General features: G+C 32.5%; 1 protein-coding gene across 4 annotated transcripts in view; it reads right to left on the reverse strand.

Annotated features, from left to right (window-relative positions):
• Positions 1-935: 935 nt before the first annotated feature.
• Positions 936-15,640, reverse strand: part of LOC108366535 (putative thiamine transporter SLC35F3) — a 37,085-nt gene continuing 22,380 nt past the window's right edge. Inside the window, exons 8-11 of one of the 4 annotated variants that reach the window (XM_017620961.1) lie at positions 15,265-15,394; positions 14,747-14,816; positions 7,518-7,547; positions 1,101-1,185 (exon numbers count right to left, since the gene is read on the reverse strand). In XM_017620961.1, coding sequence (XP_017476450.1) covers positions 1,156-1,185; positions 7,518-7,547; positions 14,747-14,816; positions 15,265-15,394 — 260 coding nt within the window. In that variant the 3' untranslated portion in view covers positions 1,101-1,155. Of the gene's footprint in view, positions 1,186-1,225; positions 1,915-7,517; positions 7,548-14,746; positions 14,817-15,264; positions 15,395-15,640 lie in introns of those variants that run through there. The other 3 variants (XM_017620962.1, XM_017620963.1, XM_017620964.1) reach the window with 3 other exon arrangements.

A 15,640-nucleotide genomic window follows, 5' to 3' on the forward strand; every position in this document is an offset into this window, starting at 1 on the left:
GGTTAACGGTAGTTTTTGGTATGCTTACAATTTTTACATGCTCTTTGTTTATGTTCGAATTCATAAAAGTTAATTATATATAAAGTTTTTTTTTTATTTGTTATGTAGCAAAAAGCGTTAGCACTAGAAAAGCGGTGGTGGGCTAGCAAGCGTAAAGAAGTTCGAAAGTGATTTAATAGTTCTTTACCTTCTATTTACATAGTACGNTACATGCTCTTTGTTTATGTTCGAATTCATAAAAGTTAATTATATATAAAGTTTTTATTTTTATTTTTTATGCAGCAAAAAGCGTTAGCACTAGAAAAGCGGTGGTGGGCTAGCAAGCGTACAGAAGTTCGAAAGTGATTTAACAGTTCTTTACCTTCTATTTACATAAGTAGTACGTACATACGTATTAACAAACAAACGATAAGTGAGTGAAAATATAAGGAGAAGAAGCGGCCAATTCGAGAGACACGAGCAACCAGAGTGGTGGTAAGTACTTGGCATGAGAATTAAGCGCTTTTTAAGCATGATTCGAGTGCGTCCCGAAAACGTTGTTTTGTTGTAGTAACGTGTTGTGATTGGTGTTTTGGTCGATATAGTGTTTCATGTGGCGTTTTTTTTTTTTTTTAANTTTTTTTTTTTTTTTTTTTAATATTTTATACATTCAGACACATTTTGGGAGTTTCACTCGGCAAAGGCATTAAAATTGACCGCATAGTATTTTTGATTTAATCTACAATCGTACGCGTGTATTTGGTGGTATCTGTGGATTACGAAGTAGAAAAAATATACTTATTTCGCAATGCAAATACAATATGTACCTATTAAGCAAAAAATTAAAAGAAGAACTTAATAAAATAGTGGTTATAAAGAAATTCATATTCGTAGCGTTGCCATTCCTAGCAGGAAATCAGATTTAGTTTGTTTTTTTTTTTAATCCNAGTGGTGGTAAGTACTTGGCATGAGAATTAAGCGCTTTTTAAGCATGATTCGAGTGCGTCCCGAAAACGTTGTTTTGTTGTAGTAACGTGTTGTGATTGGTGTTTTGGTCGATATAGTGTTTCATGTGGCGTTTTTTTTTTTTTTTAATATTTTATACATTCAGACACATTTTGGGGGTTTCACTCGGCAAAGGCATTAAAATTGACCGCATAGTATTTTTGATTTAATCTACAATCGTACGCGTGTATTTGGTGGTATCTGTGGATTACGAAGTAGAAAGAATATACTTATTTCGCAATGCAAGTACAATATGTACCTATTAAGCAAAAAATTAAAAGAAGAACTTAATAAGATAGTGGTTATAAAGAAATTCATATTCGTAGCGTTGCCATTCCTAGCAGGAAATCAGATTTAGTTTTTAGTTTTTTTTTAATATGTTAAAATTCTGCTCTGAAATTAAAAACAAAAAATTGTAATTCTGCTATTCTCTTCAAAAGAGCTCTAAGTAAGCTATTCGATGCTTTAACGATGAACGATTCGTATGAACTTTTTAACGAGTACATTCTTCGATCACTTTGACGATGCTTAAGCGACGATTGGCAGCTTAAACGCTGTACAGTAAGTAGTAGGTGTATATAGCACTTGGGTACTTACCAAAGCAGCGGGCAGCGGCTACATTACAGTTACGTTTACGATTTACGTTTGCCTGCGCGTTTACGTTTACAACAGTTATGGCTTTTATTTAAGCCACTTTTTGTTTTTGTGTTTATTTACATAAGTTCTTACGTACAGTGAGATGAACTTCTTACGTTTACGAATGGTGAATTCTGTGCAATTGTGCTGTGCGCTCATTTGACATTTGTGTTCTGACATTATTTGCCTTTTAAGAATTGACGCATGATTGTGAGGAGCGTGGCCGTGTGTGTCACCGCCTATCTTGTGGTGGGTGATGCGACCACAACATCTCTTCTACAAAACGCCGGGCGGCTGTAGTTACGTGGTGTGATTACGTGATGGTTACGAGATTGTTTAATAATTTTTTTTTTGTTTTTTTAATTCATAACGTTTTAGTAAGCATTTGTAGTTAGTTAACCAATTTATTGACAAAAGTTTTGTTAGTTATTTTATACGATAAAAAATTTAGTTGAGAAAAGAATTTTGAAAAGGAAAGTGAAAGATTAAAATTTAAGTAGAAGCGATAGTTGTGTGGCATACATATATCTTTGATATGCTATGTATTTATGTTTATTTTTTTATTAATCAAAACCTATGTGTTTTTAGGTAATTCAACATAGTCCATAGATAGAAAAAAATAATTTAATGCGTGTCTAAGGCAAACACATAGTATAACGTTCAGCTACAAAAAAAGAACTCAGTGGAATTGCAAAATTTAATAAAATCTCATAATGGAACCTAATTGTCAAAATAACAAAGGAAAATATATGGGTTAGAGTGTCATTGAAGAATAAAATCAAGCTTCGCGAGTGTTCCTGCAGGAGTGATTCGTCAGCGAGCTTTTTAAGCTCATAATAAATCAGCTCGATGTATTTGTTTGCTTATCATGCATGTGACTATATGAATGTACATAATTAATTAGAAAGAACGGAGAATATAAAGAAGTTACAGTTATAATGGTTACTGTGATAAGTTTTTGGTAGCTCATTTGACCATATTAATATCCAAATCTTAAGGGATATTGATGTAAAAAATTAAGTTTCCCGAAACGCTATATCGCTAATCAAATAACTACAAATTCTTTATGTTCTACACTTTTTCATACATATGAGGAGTATTTTAAAAGGCAATAAAAAATCATAAAATATTGCATATTAGACTCTTCATACATACATACATATATACTTATGTATAACGTTATTTGATCTTTTCTGTGTACAGTGGTGGCCACATAAGTAGGGACACTACTTTTTTTATAAGTTTTAACAGTTTTTCTTTATTTATTTTCAATTTATTTTAGTTTTTTTTTTAACAAAAATATAACTTTGACCACGAAGAACCCAAGTAATTCAAATATTCAAATCTTATAAAAAATCACCGAATTTTAAAAAGTGATGATCAAAATTTCAAACTTTTTAATCCGCATTTCTAGAGAAAAATTCTGGTATGCAGTTCTACAGCCCATTCGATTTATTACACGTTGTAGAAAAATTTTCCGACATACTCGTACTTTGTATGGCAGAAAATGCGTAACACCGTCGGCAAAACAATTTTCAAAAACTTGGAATATTATTTCTACTAAAATGAAATGGGATATAGAATTGTATACCCAAATTTTTTCTAAAAATTCGGATAAAATTGTTATGGCCACTTTTATTAATTTTTTTTTAATTTGACGAACTTTTAACATATATTTTGTGCAAGGTTTGAAATTTTGAGTTGTATGGTTTCGGTTGTAAATTTTAAATACATATAGAAAAAATAAATGCCCAAAGTTAAAAAGAAATATTGCCTATAATTATGTGGCCACCACTGTACATACATATGTATTTATGCATATCCGAAAGGCTCCATCCAGTACGGTCGGTAGAAATTATTTCATGTTAATTTCTGATTTTACACGTAAAAGGTAGGTATGGACTTATTTCCTAATTATGCAAATATTTCCTTGCTTCATTTTCGCGTTTTTCAGAGTAAACTTGAAAACAATTATCTGTTCTCTAAACTTTCTTTTAGTGACCAGCTTAGAGCCAGCCGAAAAATTAATGACTTTTTTTTAGATTAGAGACGTCGTGAGACAGCTTACTTAATACAAAAATCGATTTTCACCGCGAAAAGTCTATATTCGTTACTAGAGACTGGTCACTGAATACCGGCATTATAGTCTCAACTTAGGTGACTTGAGATGAGACTGACTTATTAAATACCAGTATTAAAGGCATTGCTTGGACAAAATTAGTTCCAAGATTTTTTTAAGCCGTTATTAGTTTGATAGAAGTTATTTTGCGATTTGATAAGAATTTAAAAATTTATTTAAGAAAAAAAATATCGCTTAAATTGCCGAGTTCGTGAGAAGTTATTCTATATTTAAATGTCCTTTTTCACTTCTAATAACTTTTTTGACTTTTTTCAAAATAAATTTAGCTGCGGTTTTTGTGATCATCTGGTCACACTGTAGCGGTGAACAAAATGTGAAAGCAAGAAATAATGTGTGTGTGTGTGTACGGCATTAGGGCGGGCGAGAGGGGCAATGTTGCCTCTACATCCAGAACATGCATTATTCTTTTGGGTATACTTCAGCGCATCTAATTTCTATTCTGAGCATCTACCCAGAGGTGGGCCATTTTCAAAAATCGTGTCAAACACAACTCTTTGGAAAAAACAGACTGGATATGGTAAACTAAATTTAGGTATCTCTAATGGAGATTTTCTTTTATTCTTATTTGAGATATCCTGCTGTCCAACATGAATTTAAAACTGATTTTTTCGTTGTTCTACTAGTTGACACTGCCCTAACTGCTGTCAAGCTGAAAATCTATGGGAATTTTCTTCTTACTCACAATCGCAAGCGTACCCAGATTCAATCGAAGATGACATAAATTTATAGACATTTGCGAAGATTATGAGAGGGTCTCGCTTTACATTCCTCCCGTTAGATACGATCATTGAAAATCTGAAGATTCGTGTTTCCAAAGGAATTTGGAGTTACTTGAGTTTGTTGCTTCCAGCCATTGTATGTATATTCTCTGAAAGCAGATGGAATCAAAAACCTCATCGAACGTTTGGTAGAAATATTTGGTGGTGATGACAAACCCCCAAAGAGCTGAATTTGTTTTGATTACACCGCAACTCCTTTTCGCTCTGCTTAGAAACTTAGAAAAATAGAAAACCACCTCTCTCTGACCAACGTTTTTCCTTAACCCATCATCTACACATCCGCAGTTTAAGTGTAATCCATCCATAAAATTATAATTAGGACACTTACATAGAAGACAGACCAAGATGCTTTTAAATAATAACACTTTTTTTTTTTAAATTCAAAATGTAGCTCCGCAATAGAGGTTCACATTAATTCTTAACTATTTTGCGATCATAAATTTTTTGTGCAAATTTCTAGAAAATCTGTTTTGATTTTGTTTATCGTTCATTTAGGAATATGTGAAATCTAAAATATAAAGCAAAAGTGTTATCTGACAGTGGCTGTTGTCAGTAAACTAAGCAAAACTTACAAATAATTAGGCTTAAATAATTTTAATACAAATGGTTTGTTTAATAAACAACTTTTAAATATTTATATTAGAGAGGTGATAGGCTCAGGAAAACATATAAAGATTTGTACCAGGATAATAGTTTGTATATCTGCTGATCCGCAATATGTAGTAAATTTTTATTTTTATTTTTTTTTATTGTAGAATACGATTGATTTAGTCAAATGCAAAAAATAGAGAAAAAACACACAATCAAAAAACAATGAACTCGTTCAGTATCATTACAATATCAATTAGGTAAGGCAAAAAACATATCAAAAACGTTTTGCAATGTTTACGGTATTACAATATTTATGGTGTATGTGTTCGTATAATATATAGGTAGGTACTTGAGTATTTTTTTCATAGGCAGTTAAATATCAAATTTTACGCAAAAAGTACAATAACAACAATGACACTCTCACATTTTCTTTTAAGAGGAAAAATCAAATTTAAATAGAATCGATTTAGAATACATACAAAAAAAAATAAATTAAAAAATTAACAAGAGTTGCAAATTAAATGAGAAAGAATGCAACCAATTGTGTGAAAGAATACCATAACCAGTAAATGAACCGAATACGAGTATACTAACTCAAAGATACAAATTTTGAAAACAATTTTTGAGAGCTAATGATATACACAAATGTATCGTCCCTCCTAGAAGTTTTGGAAAATTCATAACTTAACAAAAATTAAATATTTATACATACATACATATGTATGTATGCAGTACAGTAAAATTAAAGTTAAAAATAGGCAATCAATTCGCCGATTTCTTGCAGGAAGGTCTATTATTTTTGAATACTGTTAGGCTATATGGTCCAGAGGGAATGTAGAACTTTATTGGTATGTTGGTCTCAGGATGTTGGGAAAATTTTAGAATGGCCAATGTTTTTTCTAACTCAACGAAATAGTTATTTATTTTAGTATTCACGTGTTAGTAGTAGCTAAAGTCCAATAACAAGAAGATGTTACCGATTCCAGTTTCTTTTTTTTAATAAAAGACAAATAAATTTCAGGTTAATCTATCCGTGGCGACTTTTTTAAAAAGCTTTAGTTTTTTTTATGTATTTATGTGAAAATGTTATTATGAAAAATGAAAGAAAACAAATTTTTACGTTTAAATGCTTCCACTTTTTTGGAAGGTACTTGACATTAATTTCAAATGTCTGCAATTATTTAAAGAATTATTCGTAGACATTTTTCCATAGGACACATTTAATAAAGAAATGTATTTACATAATTTATTATCTTTACTAATATATATTTTGAAACCCGTTTTTTTTCTGTTCGAAAAACTCGAGAACAGCTGTGCCGATATTTTTGAAATGTTGTACATTGAATCTAGACTCTCCAAGGATGATAATAGAAGAAAAATAATTTCGATATATCAAAGGGGCCTGGCACCTTACATACAAACTGAAGTTTTCACACCACATACATATTTGCCCCACTGTGCGGCGCTAATTAATATTAATATTTTAATAATAATATTTTTTTCAAAAAATTACCTGGCCGAGTGAGACGTCATCAGCCCCACTTAAAAAAAAAAATTATGTAACTCTATTCAAAAATCAGGGAGTCACATGAATAGTTTGATTATTCCCAGTATTGACGATTTGGAGCCGCTGTCGAATGCTGTGAGTTCAAAATTAAGTTTCGATACGAGTTACGTTCGACATCGAATACTGAGATTCGAGCCCTGGTGTGGCGACAATGAATCTGTGCGGTCTCATTGTTTGATTACTGAGAACGGCGAGCCTACTGTAAAATGCAAACATTTGTAATAAAGTCGAAATCCCGAAAAATCCCGCGATCTCGAGAGAAGTACTTTTGGCCGATTGAAATGCCGGGATCGTTAAAATGCTTCGGGATTGAATGCCCTACTAGGCAGGTCTTCGGCCGAAATCGCCTAGGCGGTTATTGCGCCAATCAAGAAGAAGGAGAAGGTCTTCGCAGACAAGAATTATGTTTGAAAGCCAATTTATATACGAAATTAGATTTTTGAAAAAAGGGGATAGCTTAAAAAACTATTATAAAGTGGAGTAAAGTGCTACTGGTAGACATAGTTTGGTTGAGACCCTTCCACTGAGGTAGAAAACATGTTGACCACCCTTGACCAGCCTTTGCGTCTCGCAAATTATGTTTTATATTTCTAACGACTAGCCTTACAGTAATATTAAAAAAAAAAAAACTTACTACCACGCATGATATACTTTTTTTTTAATTTAACTGTACTAACATATTCATATGTATGTTGCGAAAAAATTTCCTGGTTTAAATGTATTTTTGTTTGTTCGTTTTTATGTATACATATATGTTAAAATTAAGTAATTTTTCCGTAAATAGAAAAGTGAAAATGAAAGCATTACAAACCAAACTCACCTCGCATTGTGACCCAACAAGATGATATTTCTGCAAATACAATGGAAATATCGATACTGTTTTTATACGAGATAATGAGAGGAGTACACGAATATAGATAGTTTAAAACACAAACAAAATTTTAATTAAACTAAAAATTTGTAAAATAGCTTTAGAGTAGGATCTTAATTATTTAAATTTAATTTGGTTTATTTTATTAGGCGAAAATGTGTTTTTTTTACATATAAATTAATTATTGCCATTAACTCAAAGAAAATTATATGTTACATGCACATTTTTTAATATAAAATTAATTTAATAATATTTTTAATAATTAATTAGTTAATAAATTTGAAAAAAAGGTTATTTTCTTTAAGATGCAAAGAATAAAAGCCCATGTGCAATGGGCAATTGAAAGCGGTATTTGAAATGTAACGCATTTCTGCAGAACCTAAACCAGAAGGAAGCACTTAGGTGTACTGATGATAACATTCAAGTTTAATAATGGTCTAAACAGCAGGTAAATTTCAATAATACTTTTGTAAATATAATTCCTTATAGAGAAATATTTTGCTTAGTACCTATTAAGGTGACAAGAAATCTTAGCCAGAACTATATACATTAGGGCGGGTCAATTTGTATGCAAGATTTTTTCGACTATACGCGTGTAGCACAGAAGAGTTTTACGTCTAATTCTAAGTAAATTTGTCGAAAAAAACAGGGGTCAAATTGCGAAAATAGTTTTAATAGCATTTTGCTGTAGTGTGGCAAAGAAGTGCTAAAATTTTGCTTAAATGCATGCATACATGCTATAAAGGTCGTTTTTATGAGAAATCCATTTCTGCACTTATCTTTTTTCTTAAAAATTTCACCAGAACGCGCAACAGTGAAAATTTTCACATTTTCGCAATTTGGCAAACTCCAAATTGATTTTAGACCCACGGTTTCTTCGGAAAATTTGCTTAGAATTACACGTAGAATCCTCCTATGCTATATGTGCATAGTCCCAAAACAGTGGCAGAGGCATTTTTCTATATTAGTATCCGGAACGTTTTGGAAAAGAACTGAACGGGGACAAAAGGCTAAGTCAAGAATGATAGAATACAAGATTACGCCAATCGAGCTGAGAGCAACCGGGCGTGACGTCAACAAATACCAGAATGAGAGAGCAAGACGAACTCGACAAGAAAAAGAGGAAGCATTGAACAAAACGTGGTATTGCCAAGTTTTGAATTTGAAAAAGCATCAAATTTGTAATGGTGTATTTTATGGATTTTACATGCATACTTAATTTTATTATAAGGATGCCGATTCAAATTAATAAAAATCAATGTTGCTTGCACGACGGTCGATTTCTTCCGGCATTATTGAATGTGCTGCCACATATTTTGTTGTCGCTTGTGATTATCTGAAAGACGTTGCCAAATGGAAAAAAATTGGCAAAACTATTTTTTTTGGCCCCTATTCGTCGGCCATATATATGGTCACCGTAGGGAAACAAAATATCTTTTAGAGGGCGGATTTTCGAGTATCACTTAACATGGCTTTACTCATCCATAAGTTGTTGCTATGAAGGCTCAGTGAGCCTTTAGATATTGCATTTGCCTAAAAATGTATGTCTAGTTTACTCATTAGAATTAATCTTATGTAATTACTAGATATTTTACTTATATGTAAATATTATACTAAGTACATACATTAGACTGTATCACCAAAAAAAAAAAATAGTTGCAGTTTTTCCGCCGGGATTACAAAATTTATTATATTTTAAGATGTCCGCCAAAATATTTCGGAAAAATATTGAGATTCAAGTGACCTGGACCGATTTGAAAATACCACCAAAAATGTAGTTTCTTATGAATAAAACTAGTTTCTTAAAGAACTTTTTGAAAAAAGTTCTCTCAGATGACAAATCAGATTAAGCTTAAAAAATTTGCATAAAAATATTAAAAATCAATTCAATCGTAATAATGAGATTTTTTGATGCTACTTTTTTACTTTTTTATAACTGGGCCAAAACTATTCTGATTTAGTATTGGGTTGTATGCGGAGCTGTCTGATCTAGACTTATGGGATCTCAGTAGAAAGGTATTTTCCCACTGTTTTCTTTCCTGTCCGAAAAAGTCATTCGTGCCTTTTTTTATTTTTATTTTTTTCAAATATCAACACATCTTAATTCAACTTTGAATGACGTTCGTTCATCCAACCTTTCTCTTTCATCATTTGAATGAGTTTATTAGCAAAGAAATAAAAAGGGTGGCAAAATACCTTTCCAATGACACCTCACAAGCCTAAATCGGAAGAGTTTAGGTTCAGTTATTCAAGTTTTTCTTATCCCAATCTCTGAAAATAGTTAAAAAAAGACAGCATCACAAATCTGATTATTAAGATTTTTTTTTTAAATTTTTTAAAAATATTTTTATGCAAATTTTTTAAGTTTAAACCGTTTTCTCATTTGGGGGGATTTAAAAAAAATATCTTTAAGAAACTATTTTTATTAATAAAAAAATCCATTTTTGGAGGTCCAGCTCATCCAGCTCACGTAAATCTTAATATATTTCCGTAATATTTTGGCGGGCGTCTTAAACTACAATAGATTTTATAATTCCAATGGAAATACTGCACTGATTTTTTTGTATGGGGAGTCATGCAGTCTAACATACATACATAACTACATATGTACAAACAAAAAAAATGTGTAATCATTTTCCACTCGCCTATGCAGAGCATGAAAATATATAAAAATTCTTTAAAATTGTCAGCCATGGTCTCTAAGAGTTTTGGTCTTATTGACCACATATTCACATATATAAAATGTATGTACATATGTCTTTACCATTTAAAACACACATATCGAGCCCTAACCGCCAAAATAACGTAAGCGACATTTTTTTCAAAATTTTCTTTTTGATGCAGAAATGCATTTAGATGCTCTAGGAATATTTCTGCATCAAAAAGAAAATTTTGAAAAAAATGTCGCTTACGTTATTTTGGCGGTTAGGGCTCGATATGTTTTTACACATTTTCCCCAAGTATTTTTATTAGGGCTGTGCGATTAATTGATTACTCAAAATTTTAATTAATCATAAAGTAAATAACTCTGTTATTCGATTAATTAGAAGTTATGATTACTCAAAAGTTCAGTTACTCGAGTAATCAAGATTTTTGATTAAAATTATTTTTTGAGTAATCATATTTCTAGTAACTCGATTAATCATCGTTTTGAGTAATCAAAATCTTGACTACTCGAGTAATTGATTAACCGAATAATTGATTAACCAACTTGCTCGACTAATCGAATAATCGCACAGCCCTAATTTTTATGCTCAGAAATGTCTACGCAAATTGATTTTTATTATATGTAGCTTATGAACGGCAAGTTTTAAAAGTGAATAATTCAAGAAACAATTTTTTTTCAGGTATGTAATCTAATATAACTATGTAATTGCATAACTAAATTTTAATGGTAAGAATATTTACATATGCATGTACTAAATAGGATAGTTTATAGAAGAAATTTCAAAATCGAATTCAGCTGCATGCGTTTCTTCAACACTTTGGGTGGTGCTTCTGAAAAAATGCCGCAAAGCAATTGGTGCAGTTAACAACCAAATTTGTAGGCATTGCTTTCTTACCAAATATGTATTGTAATATTTATAAAAGCTTGCGTTTATGCATAATAACATGATACAACAGCCTCTTAAGCTTAAAATTAACTAAAATAATAATGTAAGCAATTGCTTTTGGAATCAGCATTTGCACAAGAACGCGTTAACTCTAGTTTTAATAATTCGATGTGATTTGGTGAGTTCGGGAAAAGTGAATGTGGTGACTAATAAAGGAATGCCAAATGTAGAAATAACTGAAAGTCAATTAGTTACAGTAAATTTACATTAGCAATATACAAAAGAAAAAACACAAAATTGTCCAGGAATTCCGCCAATTCATTTTTTAAAAAGCTTAACCTAAATTAAGCTTATGTAAAAATTAGAGCAAAAGTTGAAGAGAAACAAAGTTTTCCGATCGAAAAATAATGATTTTCAAGAATTTGATACAATTTCTACGAAAACTGGTTTTTCCTATATAAAAGACATGGAAAATGGGAAATTTGGTAATTCAATATTTTTTTGCATACTATAGTTTTCGGGGCCCGAAGCTACATACATGGCTGTCTCCAGATCGAAAAACAAGAATCCAAATCGATGTTGTGATAGACGGAAGGCATGTCTTTAAATGTGCTCTGTCCAATGCACAACAAAGGCGACGGCGCCATACGCGCCAACTACCGCGAGATCAGCCTTCTAAGCATAGGTTATAAGATCTTATCGAATGTATTGTGCGAAAGACTGAAGCCCACCGTCAACGAAATAATTGGTCCTTGGCTTTAGGCCTGGAAAATTCACCATAGATCAGGTATTCACAATACGCCAAATCTTGGAAAAGACTCGCGAGAATAGGATCGACACACACCATCTATTTGTCGATTTCAAAGCCGCTTTCGCCAGCCGCGATGTCTGAATTTGTTATCCCCGCGAAACTAATACGACTGTGTAAAATGACGCGCTTTCAAAATTGGGAAGGATCTCTCCGAGCTGTTTGACACCAAACGGGGTTTCGGACAAGGTGTGATTTCTTTAATCTGATGTTGGAGAAATAATAAGACCAGCAGAACTGAACCGCTCAGGCACAATACTTTACAAGAGCGTACAATTGCTGGCGTATGCCGACGACATCGATATTATCGGTAAAAACAAGGGCTACGTCTGTCCTGCCTTCTCGGGATTGGATAGAGAAGCAAGGCGAATGGGTCTGGTGGTGAACGAGGACAAAACGAAGTATCTCCTGTCATCACACAAATAGTCAGAACGTACGCGTCTTGGCAACCACGTCACTGTTGACAGTTACAAGTTTGAGAAAGTAGACGACTTCGTTTATTTGGGAGAATTACTCTTGCCAACATGCGCTACTTTGGACTGAGTAGGCAGTTGAGAAGTAAGGTCTTCTCTCGTCGTACAAAGATCACACTCTATAAGTCACTCATGATGCCTGTGCTGTTGCGCCTCTTGGAGTTTTCGAGAGAAATATTCTGCGAAAGATTTACGGGCCCCTACGCGTTGGCGATGGCGAACAACGCAGACGATTTAACGATGAGCTGTATGAACTTTACAACGACATGGACATAGTGCAGCGAATTAAAATTCAGCGGCTCTGCTGGCTTGGCCATGTCGGTCGAACGGACAGAAACGCCCCTGCTCTGAAAGTATTCAACGCGCGGGCCGCGATGCTGGCAACAGAGAAAGAGGAAGGCCTCCTCTGCATTGGTAAGACCAGGTGGAGAAGAACTTAGCTACACTTGACATTTCACTACGTAGGTACCCTTGATTTATAAAAATTAATTTTTATTTAGGACATAGTTGCCCACTTCACTCAACGTCTCCACGTCTGGTTTTCTGTACAAAACTGTCTTAACATCACTTGCATATTATCACTTCTGTTTTTTGTAAAGAAAGCTTTTACAGAAATTAGAAGTGTATGCAAAAAAATTATAAATCAATAAATTTAGCCAATTATTCGATAACTTAACCAGTAATAATATCCAATATTAATATGCGGGTATGAATTCAGATGTATGTATGTATGCTAACATGAATTTTTATGTATATAGATAGTACTAGTTGTGGTACGTGTTTCACTGCCAGTATGTGTGTATATATTTCAAAATTATTTAATCCACTCATCAAAAAGCTTATATACTTATGTACACATGTTCCTTTTCGGGTGTTAGTAGCGCCTAGGAAAACAAACAAACTTCTTAGCCACAACATCGATTAAATGTGGAAATATTTATGCATGATGTTGGGAGTATGTATACATGTTTCGTGTTAGTATCGAACAGGTGTTTGTCAATCCATAAACACTGACTATTATTTACGAGAATGCACAACAAGCCTGAAAGGCGAATAAAAAAGAAAATTTGAGCGGCACGGTAGGACGCCAAAAGAGGCAGTACATATTGTAACTATATGAGTTAGTTGTTGTGCCCGTTTGTGTATTTTATTTATGTACATGCAGGCGCTTTGCGCACTGTTGAGGTCACTGGAACACTGGTTTGATGTATTGGAGTTACAAATATACATATGTCGACATCAGTAGATAGTTGTGCCCATAATTTTGAAAGTAGTCGAAGACGTTTTGTGCTACATTGATCATTTACACAGCTGTTTCCGCACGCGACTGTTATTCGTTCAATATCGTCAACGAAAGGTAAAAAGTTGTGTCACAAGTACAAGAGGTATGCAATGACTTCACCGACCACCTTCAAAATTATGAACGCATATAGTAATTAGTTCTGTTCGCTATGCAAAAACCAGTAAAAATTAGCCAGTAACAAAATTCCGAGAATACATATTTTTTTTAATTATCTTAGGTGGAAAACAAAACAGGACCTATACGTATATTTCTTCTTATTTTGACTTTCTTCAACAAACGATTCAACTTCTTTTTCTTTTTTTTCAAATGAACACGATTCGATAACAATTGTTGTACAAGTTTTTTGCATAGGGAACACTCGTATTGTAAATATTTATTAGTAAATATGCAGAGAATTATTGTTGGTATGTTGGAGTATAACTGGTAGAAGGAGTAGCATTTGATAGTAGTAAAAGTGGGGGAGAGAGTTGTAGTATTAGTATATATGAGTAGTAACAGAAGAGAGTAGTAGTGGTGGTAGGCAACCAAAGTTGGTAAAAAGAAACGCAAAATGCAGTTCCTCTCAGGAACTCAGTAAAAAGTCTATGTTGCGCAAATTGCCAAAACAAAAAAAAAACAAAAAAATGTTCTAGTAACATTTTGGCGGCACAAAATGTCAACTATTTAGTAGCTACTTTATCGAAAAATATTTGAACAAAGCGGCGTTAGTGAGTATGAACGCTAATGAAAGTACGCATGTACCTATTTATATGTATGTAGCTTCTTTTTGTAGTGCAACACCCTTGCATGGGGATTTATAAAGTGTTCACAATCTTCAAAAATTAGTAATTTATTTATTTATATCGTTATTTGTTAGTTGACTCATCCGCTACTTTTGAGTTAATTTTGTTAATATAAAAATTTAAAGCGCGCAAGACTAATTTCGAAGCAAAAAAAAATACAGATATATATATATTTCACTAGAAAAAGTCACATTTGTTCAATGGTCATAAAAAGTTAATTCGAGGGTGGAAGAATTCTTAAAATTTATTTTAGCCTACCGCATGGGGATAATGAATTTCAGCTAATTCACAACAACATTGGTAACGCAGTATAGCACGACCACTCTTTCTGAAATATTTTGGGCATAAAAATATGAGAAAATTAAAAGCGTTAATTTCCATTTCCGTATTTTTTGTTTGTAAAAAAAAACGTGAATAATTTGTATTAATTTTTTAAATTTAACATAAATAAATATTTGGAATATTTAGTAAGTTTTAATAAAGGGTTAATCAAAATTTTTTTAAATTTACAATTTAGCATTTTGCTACTAAACTAATTGAAAATATACATATTTAACGGGTTTAGCAATAAATTTTAAGTGAATTATTATTATTTTTTTTTAACTGGCTTTTAGCTTTAATATGAAAAAACACAATCGAAAAATTTAATGAATTAATATTAAAAAGAAATATTATTTTTCGAACTTTGACAAAAAATTAGCAATGTAACACAAGCGCAAGTGAACTGATTTTTTTTTAATAAATTCACATACACAAACTTTAAAATTTGGCCTTACCTTAGCAAGCGTGTGATGTAGTCCGGCCAGTTTTCGGGGAACATAACTAGGAAAAAGCCAACAGCAATTAGAATGACGCCAGCTAATTTCATTCCCGCGAAAGTAGCGCCATAGAGAACAACATCCAAAGCTGAAAGACGAATTCGAAATGAGTTACATTTACATTAACATTACATTACATTACAATTACATTTATTTAAAGGAAATGTATTTAGAAATGTCCAGAATGCTAGCGCATCGCATTGTACAGTAAGGACCTTTGCAGAGAGTAACGGGGAAATAAGATCGATAATTGTTTACCATAGCGAGAACTGTGACCACACTTATGCCACAATCGCTTAGGTTAGCAAAACAACATAAGTACATAATTTCAGCA

Source organism: Rhagoletis zephyria, unplaced genomic scaffold (assembly GCF_001687245.7).
Source record: "Rhagoletis zephyria isolate East Lansing unplaced genomic scaffold, Rhagoletis_zephyria_1.1 Rzeph_scaffold_02312, whole genome shotgun sequence".
Taxonomy (NCBI): Eukaryota; Metazoa; Arthropoda; class Insecta; order Diptera; family Tephritidae; genus Rhagoletis; species Rhagoletis zephyria.